Below are 15,029 nucleotides of genomic sequence, written 5' to 3'. Positions count from 1 at the left end.
ATGGCAAATAAAGCAACCTATCGGCGGTTATAAAAAAATAAAATGAAATTCGAGATGATAAAATTTGTTTTTTTAAATGTTGGTTTAGTGTTGGTCATACATAATGTAACATAAAGAGCTAAATACTTCCTTTGCGTGCGTGCGTGCGTGTGTGTGTGTGTGTGTGTGTGTGTGAGAGAGAGACCTGACTCAGTCATAAGACAATTATATGACAACAAATTTGCTTCCTGCATGTTGTTTAAACCACGTTGACTTTGATTTGGCGGGCAAAAAATTCCCCAAAATTTAAATGTATATATTTATATATATTTTTAGAAATTCTAGAATATATTATGTAAAAAATACTAAGATAATTAAGATAAAAAACCGTTACACTAGACATTTTTGAGCCCCACAAAACATCAAAATGACTTAAGCCAATTAGAAAAGCAACATATGTTCATCATAGAACACGTGTATTTAGCTATGAACTATATTTCGAATAACTTCATAGATTATGTTGCAGGTTAAAGAGGTCAATATTTAGCTTAAGCGCGAGTCTTCCGGAAGCTGCGAGTAGTGCTCGGTCACGGGCGCGTCCCCCGGGTGTCTCAGCCCTGCTCAGCCATGTGTATCAATAAGCATTAATGGTTAATGCTGGTGACATCACAGTTGTGTTGGCGGTGTGTGACCCCCGTGGCCCTGCCCAGAGGAGCCCCTCAGTTCAATCTTCAGCCGTTCACTGCTGCTGCCGGAGCCTTGCGCGTCCTCCTGTTCGGCTTTTCAGCTCGAAGATTTCGCCACAAAGATTTATTTCTATTTTACCGTCTTTACTTTAGCAAATAAATCGCGAGGCATCGAAAAGACCACGTAAACCTTGAGATTAACTTTTTGTGTGTGTGTGTGTGTGTTGTCGTCTGAATTAAATGGATGTTCTGGACGGTTTTGGAAACGCTGGATGGAAAATTAAATTGTGAGTACGTATCTTTTTGTGACATTAAATGTGCGTTGTTTTTGAGGGGCATGTTGTGTATTTCAAGCGTAACTTCGTTTAAACCTATCCGGGGGTTTCGTTTGTATTTTATGTGTCAAGTTGTAGCCTATTTATCTCTTATTTATCTGTCAAATCAGTCGCCAAATTCTTTGTCATAGCCTATATAGACTGATTTAGATGATATATAGCCTACTTAAACTTGCATAGCAGCCTTAAAAATAAAAGTTCCACTAAGAACCAAAAATGTAGGCTAGCCTTTCTAAGTTCTGCAGAGAACGTTTTATTCGCGAGTTGTTTAGAAAATGATGTGAAGAACCTATAATGAAACATCATGAACTTTATAATTTACAAAGACCTATAGGCTAACTCAAGAACTGCCAAACCGTTTTTTTTTTTTTTTTTAGGCTATTTGTTTTTTTTGGTGATATTCTTTACTGGACCACTTAAGAAAGAACCATTAAAGAACCCCATAGCTGGCAATTTAGCTTTATTTATTTGCCTCATTTGATGTAGATGCAATTCCGGAAGGGGTTGTCTGTTACATGTAGCGAAAATCAAATTGAGTAGGACAGGTTGAATTGTAGAGAGCATTATAGAACACCTTTTAATATTTCATTTTCCGAGATGAGACATTTAATAGGCCAGATACCCAATGTAGGCCTGTTAACGACAGTCTAAATATCCTAATGCATCCAGCAGGGTATCGATAGCCTTCAGTACACCTAGCTGTGCTGTAAAATACGATAATTTATAAGGTATAGGTTATTATTCACTATTATTTGAAATAAGGTAGTTGCCTACGTAGGCTATGCAATTTTCATCTCGTGCTTTGACAGCGTGCCATCAACGCGCGTGGAGTTATTGAGCTCTAATTGTATTGCTAAGTCTAATTCCAACGACCTATCCCTTCATTGACAGTTTTTTGGACGCGTATTTTGATTTTATAAACATCCTATGATCCGACTTCGCTAAGCAAAATGCATAAAAGAATGTGTTTCACACGCATTAATTGCAATGTGGTAGATGTCCAAATGCACGAGGTGCGCAGTAGCCGCTAGACTATCAAATGCACCTAATGTGAGTGTATTTAGCCCACGTGTATGTGTGCGCGCGCGTGAAAGAGAGAGTGAGACTGTATCGGAGGAGCTGCACACACACACACACACACACACACACACGGCAGTGAATGCAATAGCTCCATGTGACCACAACAGAAGCAGTATCTGGCGTACGCGGCGGTCCCTTTAAGACACATGGGTTAGTTTTTCTCTTTGGTTATCTAGCTGTATGAGTTTATGTGATATCATAAAGCTAGAGAACCGAAAGTATAAACTAATTCCAAAGACTTCGGAGCGCTTTGAATGGGAACGAGTCTGGAAAGCCGGAGGGATGTGGATGGTCGGGGTATGGGGGAGACGGCGATGTCCGCTACAAAGAGCATCGAATCCGGTAGGCATGCAGTTGGCGATGCGTGAATGCGTTTCAGTGGTCTGGAAGGATTGGAATACCTAAAGCTGATGTGGAAGACATGGATTTTACGTGGAATCTGCCTGCGGCTACATAGGGACGCGTTAGTACGCGGACAGAACGCAAGGGCTTGATAATAAGGCGGATACGGACTTCGCGTTCATTCTCAAGTGTGCTTGTGCTGGGCAACATTCCTTCATAGACGTGATAATGATGTTGATGTATGAATTCGGGATGACAGGAATCGGTTCATCGAGGTGTTTCAACCGATTGGTCGGATCTTCTGGGTCACGTGGTCCTCATGTAATATGGGAAAGTCAAACCTCGGAGGTGTGTGGTTTGACACTCTTTGTGTCTTATTGTACTGCCTTAACTAGGAAATCATCCATATGTGTGGCTTATTATAAAATATAAACTATACAATGTTCCCTATTTGAGGTTAAAAGGCTGACCTCGTCTTTGTACACCTGTCAACCTGTGCGTTTTGCAAGATATTTTAGAATTTCATCTGCCTAAGAGGATTATTGTGCTTAGTGGATGTTTCTTTTTCTTCGTAATTTTGTTGCTGATCCAAATGATAAAATCACTCATGACATCATACTGTAAAAGAAATGTCAAGGCTATTTTAGACACCCTGCTTATGACACATGCAGTGTGCAAATGTGTCTTTTAAAATGAGACTTTTTTTTATAAAACTACTAGGCCTCTGATACGCACTCTAGTATTTATGGGCCTATCTGACAGTTGTAGTACATATACTAGCTGTTGTTTTTGGCAATTTATGTCCCTGTCTGGTTAGTGCTACATCACACACAGCCATTTTTGATCCTAGGATGTGATGCAAGGCTAAAATGCATGTTGTTAATGAGTGATATAGAGATTTTTTTCTTTGTACAAAAAGAACGCCTTGAAGTTTGACACAATTAGAGCAACCTTGTAATCTCATTCTTTTTTTTAATATAAAATACCACAAAGGTGATGTTTACAATATTTGTGAATGGCAAATGTTTTGTATGATGGTTATATGGAATCAGGAAACTGACCTCCGATTGTCTCGGTAATTGCTGATTGCTTAAACATTTTTTTTTTCTTTTTCTTTTTTTCGCACAAATCACGAGATGTTGAAATTTGTGGGGGTGCGGGGCAGAGACGTGTAATAGATGCATGACACAAACCGAGTCTGAGGTGCAGCGAGAGGCCTGTCTGAGAGGCGCCCCAGACATTTTCCCACATTAATATGTGTCTGGTCCTGCGTTAGGGGCCCCAGCAGATGGAGTCTTGTCTTAGCACCTGGCGTACGCAGCACTGCTATTGTCTACGTCTACTAATCTGAATTAAATGTAACCAACTCTGCATCCCAGTTTAACTGCAGATTCAAAATACGAGGATAGATGCTGCAGGCGGGGTTTTGTGGGGATATCTGAGCAGTTTTCGATGCATTGCCTTTATTTTGTTCTGATAATATATATTTAAAGAGTCTATTTATTATTAACAATATGCATAATTCATTTAATTCTTATAGAGAGTGTGTTTGTGAATTTAGTAAAAGATAGATAACACAATGATTATTTTATCACTGCTATATATGATGTCAAGAAGCAGTTGTACTTTTGCAACAAGGCCTTAAAATCGGCCACAGTGTGTGTGTTTCGATTCTCTATGGGTGTGAGTGTAAGGGTGTGGCTATAAATTTAATATTTCGAGTGTGTTTTGGCTCAGTTTTGTAAGATGCATGAATTTGGGCTGCTAATTTACAATCAGGAAAGTGGTAATAAAATTTTATTTGGTTTGCCTGACTACTCTGTTCTGAAAAACTGCCATTTTTAGGGTCAAATACTTTCTTTTTTTTTTTGGTCTAGCAAAACTAGCTTGTAAATATCAGATGACAGACTACATTATTTAGACAGTAGTATTTATAAAAAATGATGGCAATTGTATAATCTCTATCCTGTTCACTATATCAGTGGTGGAAGCTTTAGTGACAGTACTGGAGTTATGTTTGTATTATTAAAATTGGTGCTAGTGCCAAGTTGTATTTTTTTAACACACATAACACATTATATTTAACCTATATACCTTGTATTTTCTTGTAATTTTGTTTGCAGTCCGCTCTCTGAATTTCATTCAAATAGATTAAGTTTCAAACAGGAATACTGCTACTCACAATAAAATTGGACGTTTTATCTATTATTATTCCTCTTTCATTTTTACCTCAAAAAGCAAATGTCAATCATTTCTCCGCTGAACTTATGAATTCTGAGTTTGGTATCTTAGCAACGGCCTCTGATCCAAGAAATGAAATGGGAACGAAAATCATCCTTTATTTGCAGTCTTACATTGGCAGATTTAAACGGGCCCAATACAGTAGGCCTATATTAAAATATTTTACATACACCAGAGACTCGCTGGCTTTTTTAACTGCCTCGCTATCCACTGTTGTATGTCCAAATAATGGAATAAAACCTCCGTTTTTAAATATTTTAATTATTTATTGTATTTGACGAAATATTTTATTAATTCACATACAGTTAAATGAAAAACACGAAGTCTGCGTGACTAGTTCTCAAAACGAAATAAACTACAGTCTACCTAGTCAGCACTTTTGTTTATCAACGCGCCCAAATGTGCCAAAACCCCTCAGGTGACTCTCGACGCGTCGGTAATGCCCAAAAACTCCTGTTTAGCCGAACAGCTGACTAGATTAAGACACCACCATATAATAGCCGAAATAAAAGATGACTGACTCGATTTTTGTTCTCATTAGGAAGTTTTAATGTTGAAAATATGAATATATTCACCTAAAGTATTTTCCTTTGACGTTACTGTTTGTTCTCCCTAAAGTTACGTCACGCGCTTTTAACCGTCAAAATAAACTTTAAATTGAATTCCGCGCCAACATTGATAAAACTGACATGAACCGAAAGAACTGAAGCGAAGAAATATATTTTTTTTATTATGTATTCCGCTACTACACTTAATTTCATTAGTCTGTAATGTGCTAAATTATTTTCGTTCTGTTTTAGAAAGCATTTACAAAGTTTTGTTTCTCATATTGTGTCAGGCATTGTTTCTCATATTGTGTCAGGCATTGTTTCTTATTAATGCCAAACTTGAACTTTTTTGAAATGCATGTGGAAAATTACAAGATTATACATTATAATTCTGAGCAGATCATTAGTAAATGGTCGTTCAAATAGTTAGAAATATAGGCTAATGAAAATTCTAGAAAAAAAATATATATAATAGGCCTAATATAGGCTTTATTATTTCGCCAAACACCCTTGAGTGCATTCAGGGACCCTCAAGGGTCTGTGGACCCCTGTTTGAAACCCCTGGACATAGATTATTAAAGCTGATGTCACAGATTTCGCAGATTTTTTTTTTTTTTAAATCTGCATAGCTTTTTAGTGGTTATGTAAGAAGATTTATCTATTGCATAATAAGCTTTTTATATCTTTTTTCAAGCATGCCATATTATTTTTGAGTCCTGCATAATTTGCCTGCATACCATTGTGTTCTGAATCCTCATGCATGACAAAGAAAGTGATGTTAAAAGAATTCAGGTGACCTTTTAAGATCTCCTAAACAGGTTAAAATTAGTTTACCTATTTATGTCCACTTGAGTAGCTCTGTGAATGATCATCAGTACATGAGCCTCACAAAGATGAAAGATCAGCGAAATTCAAGCAAACTTTTAAATAAAATAATAACAGCATCATGAAATGTCCCAAACCACCCAAAGCTAGATTAAAATTGCTTGTATTTTGACTTGATATGCTGAAATCATTAAGATGTGCAATTTTGTGTTTTTAAAGGAAAAGAAGACTTCAGAAACCAGTGATAAAACACAGAAATCGAGTGACCACAGATCAGGTGAGTGATGAAGCATTGTCATACGCTCTATGACCTTGAGTTTCCTTCTGCATGAGGTTGGATGTTTAAGAATAAAATATGTAACAGATTCTCTTGTTGCATAGCACTTTAGTTTATTGGTCGTCCTTTATGGACAGATATTAACATTAGCATATATAATTAATAATTAAACCTTTATAATGACTAACCATGTTATGTGTTTTTAGAAACTAAGAGTAGATGTCTGGTTATTGTTAATATTTCAAGTTAAGCCATTTTTTGGTCCAGATGTTCAGTATTTATATCAAGGGGATATTTTTGTTGAGATTCTGTGGCGATATGGCTTTCGCGTGACATCAAAACGGGTTTCTTTTTTCCCCAAAAAATGCTGGATGGCAAACATAGGAGGGATTACTATGGCAACAGTGTTTGCCCTTGCTCATTGGTGGTAAGGAGTAAAGCAGACTTATGTCACATGACTCTAGTCAGAGCCGTATCCTGCCAGGCATTGGCTTACATGTTCATTTCGAAGCTCAAATTTATGTTTATGTTTTACCCAGGAACAAGGAGACAGAGGCTAGCATAGGATGCACTGTATTTCATGTTCTCTCCCAGCAGGGACCAATATTTTGTGCACTGTTTAATATTATTATTTAATATCATATATTGTTATTTATATGACACAAAAATAAATATAGTATTAAATAAATAATAGGCTTATTCATTTTTAAAATACCATTTTAAAAGTAATCGATTGAACTGCACATATTCTTAGTACAAGACCATCTTAAAGTTGAGGATCTAATTAAATATTTATATGTTACTCTGATCATAGTAGTTTAATTTATCGCTGTCTTAAAGTGTGATGCTCATCTTTACGAGCTTGACAGTGCAGCGCCGTACTCATTCACTCCCTCTCTCATCCAATTTGTTTCCACACTGTTGCCGGACAAGAGATGGGAAGGCCGTTTGTGTGATCTATATTTTAATTCTTTTGTTCAGAGCCTTATCCCTTTAAAATATTGCAGTAGTCCAGGCGGTGTGTGTGTATATAAGGTGTGCTCATGTGGAAAGGCTATGAGGGTGGTTCAGTCCTTCACCTTCCTAATTCCCTTCTTTCTCTCCTCCGCCACCCCCCTCTCCTCCAACCAAAGCCCTCACTCTAACCCTCTTCAGACTCACACCCTCTCTCTTTCTCTCCCTTCACAATCTCAAGTCAGAGTTCAATGGCACTTTTTTCATTCTGTCCTTTTTTCCAGCCCCCCTTCCTCTCCCCAACTCTAGTGGGTTTTGCGAGATGGGGGGCAGGTACCTTCCCTCCCCCATGTGAACTTTAGCTGCAATTCTCCAGGCACACATGCATTGTGAAACACAGATTGAAAAAGAAATGAGCACCTTTTTTCTCTTTCTCTCTCTCCCCTTGCCTTAACACAGAATTGTCAAACTCACCCACTCTCTCCCACGCAGTGTATTCAGCGCGCTTACGCCGCCACACAAGAAAGTAGCCTCGTTTTATGGCACTTTCGTGAAGGTAGTGTGGCGCAAGTCAGTCAGAAAGCTGTCCATAGAAATACTAGAGTTCATAGAATTTCACATTGTATCATACAGAAGAAATATAGAATATATGGACTATGGAAGTCTTTTTACAGTTTAAGTACTTCCTTGTGAAGATCTAGGATGGTTTTTGAGGCATTGAACAGGGTTACATGCCAGCGGCCATGTTAGTAAACTTGATATCCTTCCACTAGCCCTTTTCAGGATTTGTGTTTTAGCATACATTCCCATAGAAAAGATACAAAAGGAAATAATATGTAACATTTAGGTACTAATATGTGACCCTGGACCACAAAACCAGTCATAAGTCGTTGCACGGGTATATTTGTGGCAATAGCCAACAAAACATTCTATGGGTCAAAATTATAGATTTTTCTTTTATGCCAAAAATCATTAGGATATTAAGTTAATATCATGATCCATGAAGATATTTTGTACATTTCCTATCTTAAATATATCAGAAATGTATTTTTGTGAGAAAATCGCCAACAGAAATGGACAACTCTAAAGGCGATTTTCTAAATATTTAGATTTCTTTGCACCCTCAGATTCCAGATTTTCAAATAGTTGCATCTCATTTATTCAGCTTTCAGATGATGTATAAATCTCAACTCAAAAAAATTTACCCATTTTGTGGTCCAGGGTCACATATGTATACTTTAGGTACTAACATGCAACCTTTAAGGGTAAATAAAGTACAAAGGTGTACCTTTTAAAAGGATAACGCCCCAGTGTCTTCCTGGGTGTTCCCCCCTAAAAGTGTAGGTGCGTTCCAATTTGCATACTTGCATAAACTAATCTATGCTGTTTTATAGTATAAATAGTGCGAGTATGTTCACACTGAAAATTCCAAATAGAAAAAGTGCACATTAAATACCTGGATGATACAGTAAATTAACTGAAAAACCTCATGCACTCAACTGTCCCAGCTTTAATTATGTAGCAGAGAGGGAATGGTGATCAGACTCTGATGTTGAACGACAAAATGAAATTCATAAACTACACAGTTGAGTACATAGTGTATAAGTGATTAGTGTGTCATTTGGGACACAGCTTGTATGTTAAAACGCTAACTATGAAAAGGGCTAGTGGAGGGGATATCAAGTTGGTCAAGAGAGAGATGAAGAGAGAGCAAGCAAGCGAGTCTCTTTTTCCCCCATTCTGTAAGCCAGAAAAACAGTCTGTGACATTGGCCTAGTTCTAGATCGCGATTGCCCAGAGGAAGAATTGAATTGTGGAATCAGAGACAGAGGATCAGAGGGGACTTAGCACCCTGTGGCTATGAGCCTTCTCGCTCCATACCAGCTAGCCACCTTTCACCCTCATCCATGGCTTTCCCTTACTCTTCACGTACCCGGACGAGCCCCCACTTTTTATAGAGGAACTCAATAGCGCGCACGCAAGGTTCGATAGTTCAATGCGAGGCAAAGTTTCTGAAATGATGCACGTAGGAGAGAGAAGAGGCAGCATATATAAACAAATTCTCCGAGCCTCACGCACACACAAAAATCTATAGATTTCTCAAGATGTTCTGTCTGTTGACTTGCACTATTACCATTTGTAAATGCCACGGAAGATTGCGCTGTTAGTGCGATGCTTTGAAAATGTATCAGGAATTATTGATATTCAGTTAGAAGGTGTATATATGCCTCACGTGGACAGAACCATTGTGATCAAATGTTTATGGGCAAACGTGGGATCAGAAAAGCAGGAAATTACTAGTGCTTTAGATCAAGTCCCTACAATTTTCTCACTAAAATGATTGTTATTGCTCATACTTATTATTTTCCACGCATAACCTCTTCAGACATGAATGATACCACAATATGTTATTGAGATACACTACCATTGAAAAGTTTGGGGTGAGTAAAAACATTTTTATTCAGATGCATTACATTGATCAAAGGTGACAGTAAAGACTTTAACATTGTTAAAAAAGATTTCTATTTCAAATAAATGCTGTTCTTTTAAACTTTCTATTCATCATTGAAATCCTGAAAATAATGCATAATGTATTGCTTTCCACAAAAAATATTAAACAACTATTTTCAGCATTGATAATAAGAAATGTTTCTAGCAAATCAGCATATTAGAATGATTACTGAAGGATCATATGACGCTGAAAATCAAAAATTCAAATAAAATATTTAATTTTGAATATATTTTTTTAAATATTAGTGTTTTTACTGTAACTTAAACTTTTCAAGCAATCAGATGATTTTCTTTTCGCCTGGCTGATGAAAACATAGGAAAAAATCCCAGACTTCGATTGACAGAAGACCTCAAGCATTTTTTGGGGTACAGAATATCATATAAACTTGAGGTTGGACTCTTTTGGTGCATAGTAATTACCCAGAACACCTTAGCATCCCCCTAGCAATGCTATAGAAACCACTCAGAATGCTTACTAAGAAAGTTATCAGACCAGCTCTAATATTGTGGCGGTTTTAGGGTTAGTACGGGCAAACAATGCACATTTACTTCAGAAAACATAAAAATCTAGCTTTATCTCTCCAGTTGATTGTTGTGAAGTATCTTACTGGTAATTATACTAGTTGTATTAGCATTACAATGCTGCGTCCATCAGCATTGCATCATAAACTTTGATTCCTTTTGTGAAATGAATTCGTCTGACTAAAAGTTTCTAAGCAACAATTTATTTTGAGATTTATGCAGTGGTTTTCTCAGGCTAATGCTGTGAACCAAACCAAATTGTAGATATATTACTCATGGTAGTTTTCATTTGTTTGAAAGCCTCTGGTCTACAAAAAAACAAAACAAAAAAAAAAAAGCAGGAAGGAAAATTCTTTATAGATTGGAATTCATATACAGAGCTCGATAGCTGGCTTTGTAAGTTCATTTGAATTATAGGCTACCCCCTGCATTATACGCCTTGATAGGAAATAAATCTCTTTTAATGCATGCGCTCGAGGGGGTTGCGTTCAAGGGAGGGTTTTGTTGGTAGCGCTAGCATATGCTAACATAAATTAAAGCCTATGTTTCTCTGCAGAAAACTGATTGATGTTTCTTACTGTTTAAAAGCTAAAAAAAGCCTACATTTTCTCACAGTGGATTGCTTAAAGTGGCTACTGTGTGCTGGCGACGTCAAAAGCGGGTGCAGAAATCGGCTAATTTTCTCAAGAATAGAAAAGCTAGCCAAGCTGAGTAAGGCCTCTGTGACATTGCCATGCAAAACACTGCCTCAATGGTGAAGTGTATTTATGAAGATGAGGGTGGTGGTGGTGGTGGGGGGGGTAGAGGGAGAGAAGGAGGGAGGTTTAGCGGGGGACGTTATGAAAAGGCAGCAGGCTGCGAAGTGAATGGGACCAGCGGGGAGGGGGCCGGCAGGGTCCGCGCCTCCATTGGTTCAATGCAACGGCCAGAGCAGCTGTGAAAGGAGGTCTCCCCTTTTTCCCACGACCCAGCAATGGGGCAAAACAGTGGCCCGAGTCTGCCAGGGTCAAGTCACTTTGCTAATATATACACTGAGCTTGTGTACGCAGACAATGCATACACACAACTCATTTATTTGGTGTGTGCACACAGCCACCTTCAGACTGGGGAGACGGGGCAGCGTGAAAAGACCCTGACTCTAATTTCGGTCACATTGAGGCCATTGTCTAGTTCTAGACCAACAGTCCTAGATTTTGAAAATTAACAAGCTAACTTGGTCAATGCACACGCACAGGCATACACCTGCTGTTCAGAGATCAGTCCGTTCCCCAAATATTGACATTTTTTAGTCATATATTTTGATCTTAGACGCATGGATATTCAGATAGATAGATGGATATTTGCATATTCGGATGGATGGATGGATGGAAAGAGATTAATTTTAGGATATTCAGACAGAATTATTGGGCCGGGCCAATTGGGATGCTAAACCAGAGCCATTTTTTTTATATTTCTCAGAGAAAACAGCCTTACTTTTAGTAGTTAATTCACAAGTTAATATTAATATATATTAATATATATTTTTTCACGCTACAACCTTTTTTTGTAAAATATGTGAAAATTATGAATAATGCAGGAAAATTACATTATGAATTTATAGTTAAAAATCTATTTTTAGAGTGCATCTTTTGTTGGTTTTTAGTGTGTTTTTATGAAAGGTCCATAAAATGCTTGTTAGTTTTAATTGCATGTTTGTTTTTCCATCTTCTGTAGAGCTCACTCGCCTGACTACACGTTTATGGCCCTATACATGCAGTCTATTAGCGAATATGGACCCTGCGTCTCTCCCGGGTTCGTCTTCTATAGAAAGTGCCATCTTGTTAAAGGCGTATTACAAACTCCGCCAGTGTGTCACAGCCTTTCTGCCTCTCCCCACCCACCTTGTGCCGTTTACACTCCTTTATGGTACATTTGTCCTGCAATAAGCCCCATTCTTTTGATAAACAAGCACAGGCTCTGGCATCGCCCCTCTCCTCTTGCCTCCCTCTCCTATTCAGAGGCTCCTGGAGTACAGCAAGACAAAGAAGAGACTCACTTAATTAGCTGAGCGAGAAGATGCATTGGGGCAATCACCCTGCACAATGAGGGAAACGTACAGCATGTTAATTCAGCGTGGGGTTGTAGCGAGCTTCCCGGGGCCCAGAATGGCCTTTTGTTTAGCGCCTGGCCGGCCGTAATAGATCAGATGTGCTTCAATTAAAGAGAAAGTGTTCTGAGCCTCATTTGGAGAAGGTGCGGATGTATATTATCGTTGTTTGTTTAAGGATCCTGCTTGTTTGGTGCGGTTCTTAGCCATGCTACCAACCAGTGAAGTTGGTTTGACCAACTTGCAAATTTTGGTCTTTTCCTCATACATTTGTTATTTACCGCTTCTGAAGAAATGAAATATAGTGTATCACTTTATTTCATTTTTTGTTGTTGTCTTTTTGCAGCTAGGAAAAAGCACAGCTAGGATAGCTCACTTTATCATCATGAAATGAAAAATATGTTTCGCACTTAAAAATAATAGTCCAGATCACTAGTAGTTCCTGCAGACTGACTAGGCAACACTTAAGTAATTAGTGATGCATTTTATGACCACGTTCTGAGTATAAAAGATGATTGATTACGTCTCAGACACACAATAATGTTTAGTAATTAATTAGTAATGCTTTATAATTTGTCATAGTTAGTTGATGAGGCTAATCTCAATCAGTAACTATTGATTACCTAATAAGTAACTATCTCAGTCCTAAATGTGCTATTACTACTTAGTCATGCATTACTTCCTGCATAGTTACCTATTAATGTCGGACCATTATTCTAAAGTGTTACTGGATAGTTCACTCAAAAATCAGTAAAAAATCCACTTTTTTATGTTTGGAAGAAATAAGGTCATATAGATACTGTATATTCTCATATACCTTTTCAACAGAGGGACTTTCGCTCCATTGTATTGTTAGTTTTTTTGTTTTACTCATTGTTTTTCCGGTTGCACTTTAAGTACTGGTCAATATAATGTAATGGGTTAAGGTTAGGTTTAGGTGTAGGTTCAGGGTTAGTACATAGTTATTAACCATTTATTGTAATTACTATAATAAGTAGGCTACAAAGTATGTACATGGGGAACAGGACTGTAAAATAAAGTGCTACCGTTTTCTTTTTTGACACTCCGATGTACCTCAAAATATGAAATTTATTTTTGCTACTTCCATTTTATTGTACCTTTAAATTTAGTCAGTATATTTAGTGTATATATATATATATATATAAATAAATACATTTTTAGAAAATTTTACTCTTAAAATCGAAATTTCACTCATTTTACACCAAATATTCAATATCCTTCCATGTTTAGCATGTGGTTTCGGAAAGAGCGTATTCACAATGTGACTTACACATTCTAACTAGCGTATAACTTTGTGCAAGTTTCCTTGTGTGTTCATGTCATTTTGTGCGGATATAGTATACATGTAGTAATTATGTTTCTGTTGTTGAGTAAATATCAGATTAATCTCATACTGTAAGTATAGCATGCAAACACTAGTAAATTGTTTATTCCTTGTTTAGCTGCTCACACAGCTCAAGCTTGACATTATTGACTCTGATTTGATTACTTGAAACAATCAGATTTTTGTTCCAAAAACTTTCTTAGCGCATTAATACCATGCGGTGTTAAATGTTTAATTATCATCATGATGTGCATTTTATTTGTCTAGACTCAGTTATCATTGACAGTATCAAAAAACCTTTAAGTTTTGTTACACGATAAACACAGTTTGAGCAATTAGCGCAAACTTCCATGAACGATGCTGTGTTGCGATCTGCGGTCGTAAATCTATTTCTGTTCAATTGAGTGGGAGGTGTGATTGTGTTTGGGGTTGAAGTGGGGTGGGGGGGGGGGGGGGGGGGGCTTATTCAGGTTGCTTCTGTTACAGTGGCACCCTGAGGCGGTTACTTTCATGAAGACAGATAAGCTCACCGTGAAAATCCCTCTCTCTCCCCTCCACCACGCCGCACGAGTACCACCCTAGCCTTCTCTTCCTCTTTCTGGAGAGTTCTTTAACCTTGATGAGTGAGATGAAGGGGTCAGAGAGGATAGACAAGTGACTGTGCTGTTACAGTGTATGTATAGAAAAAGCCCACCCCTCCTCCTTGTCAGGATCAATATGGCTAACAGAGAGCTGGGCTAGTCAGGCATTGAAGGTGGTGGTGGGTGTAGGAAAGCTCTACTGAGGGCCATAAAGAGTCTTAAGTGCACCTGGTATCTCGCGCCTCTGTTTCGGCTGTCTTTACACATAGCTGTCATAGGCTCGCCTGTTAATACCAGATTTGTGAGATTTAACATGCTCTGCGGTCAGAGCTTTGTGTCCATGTCTGTTTCATTTGGCTCTGCCCTACTTAAGAAGATCTGTTTTTGTGATCTGCTGCTTTTTTTGAGGAGGGCCTCGAGTGTGTTTTCCCCCCCAACACTTAATGACAAAAAGGTGTTTAGACATAATAGACGCCATAGTCTAAAGTATGAGAATGTATAGAAACTCATATACATTATTTCAGGAAGTTTGTGATGAAGTTTGTGGAAGTAACTGGATGATCTACTTCTTCTGGCGAGATATTGAAGTGTGAAAGACACTTTCCTATCCCATGAGGCCACGGGTGAGGATTTATGAATGGCAGCGAGGCTGGTAGGTCACATGATAATGCGGCATGACGAATGTAGTACGTCCAGATCACATATATACTATATAGA

At 38.0% G+C, this 15,029-nt stretch overlaps 1 protein-coding gene across 5 annotated transcripts in view; it reads left to right on the top strand.

The window, feature by feature from the left end:
* LOC311085104 (uncharacterized protein) overlaps positions 1-15,029 on the top strand; it is a 42,877-nt gene that overhangs the window by 8,541 nt on the left and 19,307 nt on the right. For 2 of the 5 annotated variants that reach the window (XR_014606738.1, XR_014606739.1), the window contains exon 3: positions 6,256-6,313. Coding sequence is in view for 2 of the 5 variants with exons in the window: in XM_084117522.1 (XP_083973648.1) it covers positions 2,261-2,422; positions 6,256-6,313 (220 nt within the window). In the remaining 3 variants the exon portion in view is untranslated. Of the gene's footprint in view, positions 1-693; positions 953-2,224; positions 2,771-6,255; positions 6,314-15,029 lie in introns of those variants that run through there. The other 3 variants (XR_014606740.1, XM_084117523.1, XM_084117522.1) reach the window with 3 other exon arrangements.

Source organism: Abramis brama (genome assembly GCF_963993115.1).
Source record: "Abramis brama genome assembly, chromosome: 6".
Classification (NCBI taxonomy): domain Eukaryota; kingdom Metazoa; phylum Chordata; class Actinopteri; order Cypriniformes; family Leuciscidae; genus Abramis; species Abramis brama.
Note: the sequence above shows the minus strand (reverse complement) of the source record. Positions and strands in the feature narration are given on the sequence as shown.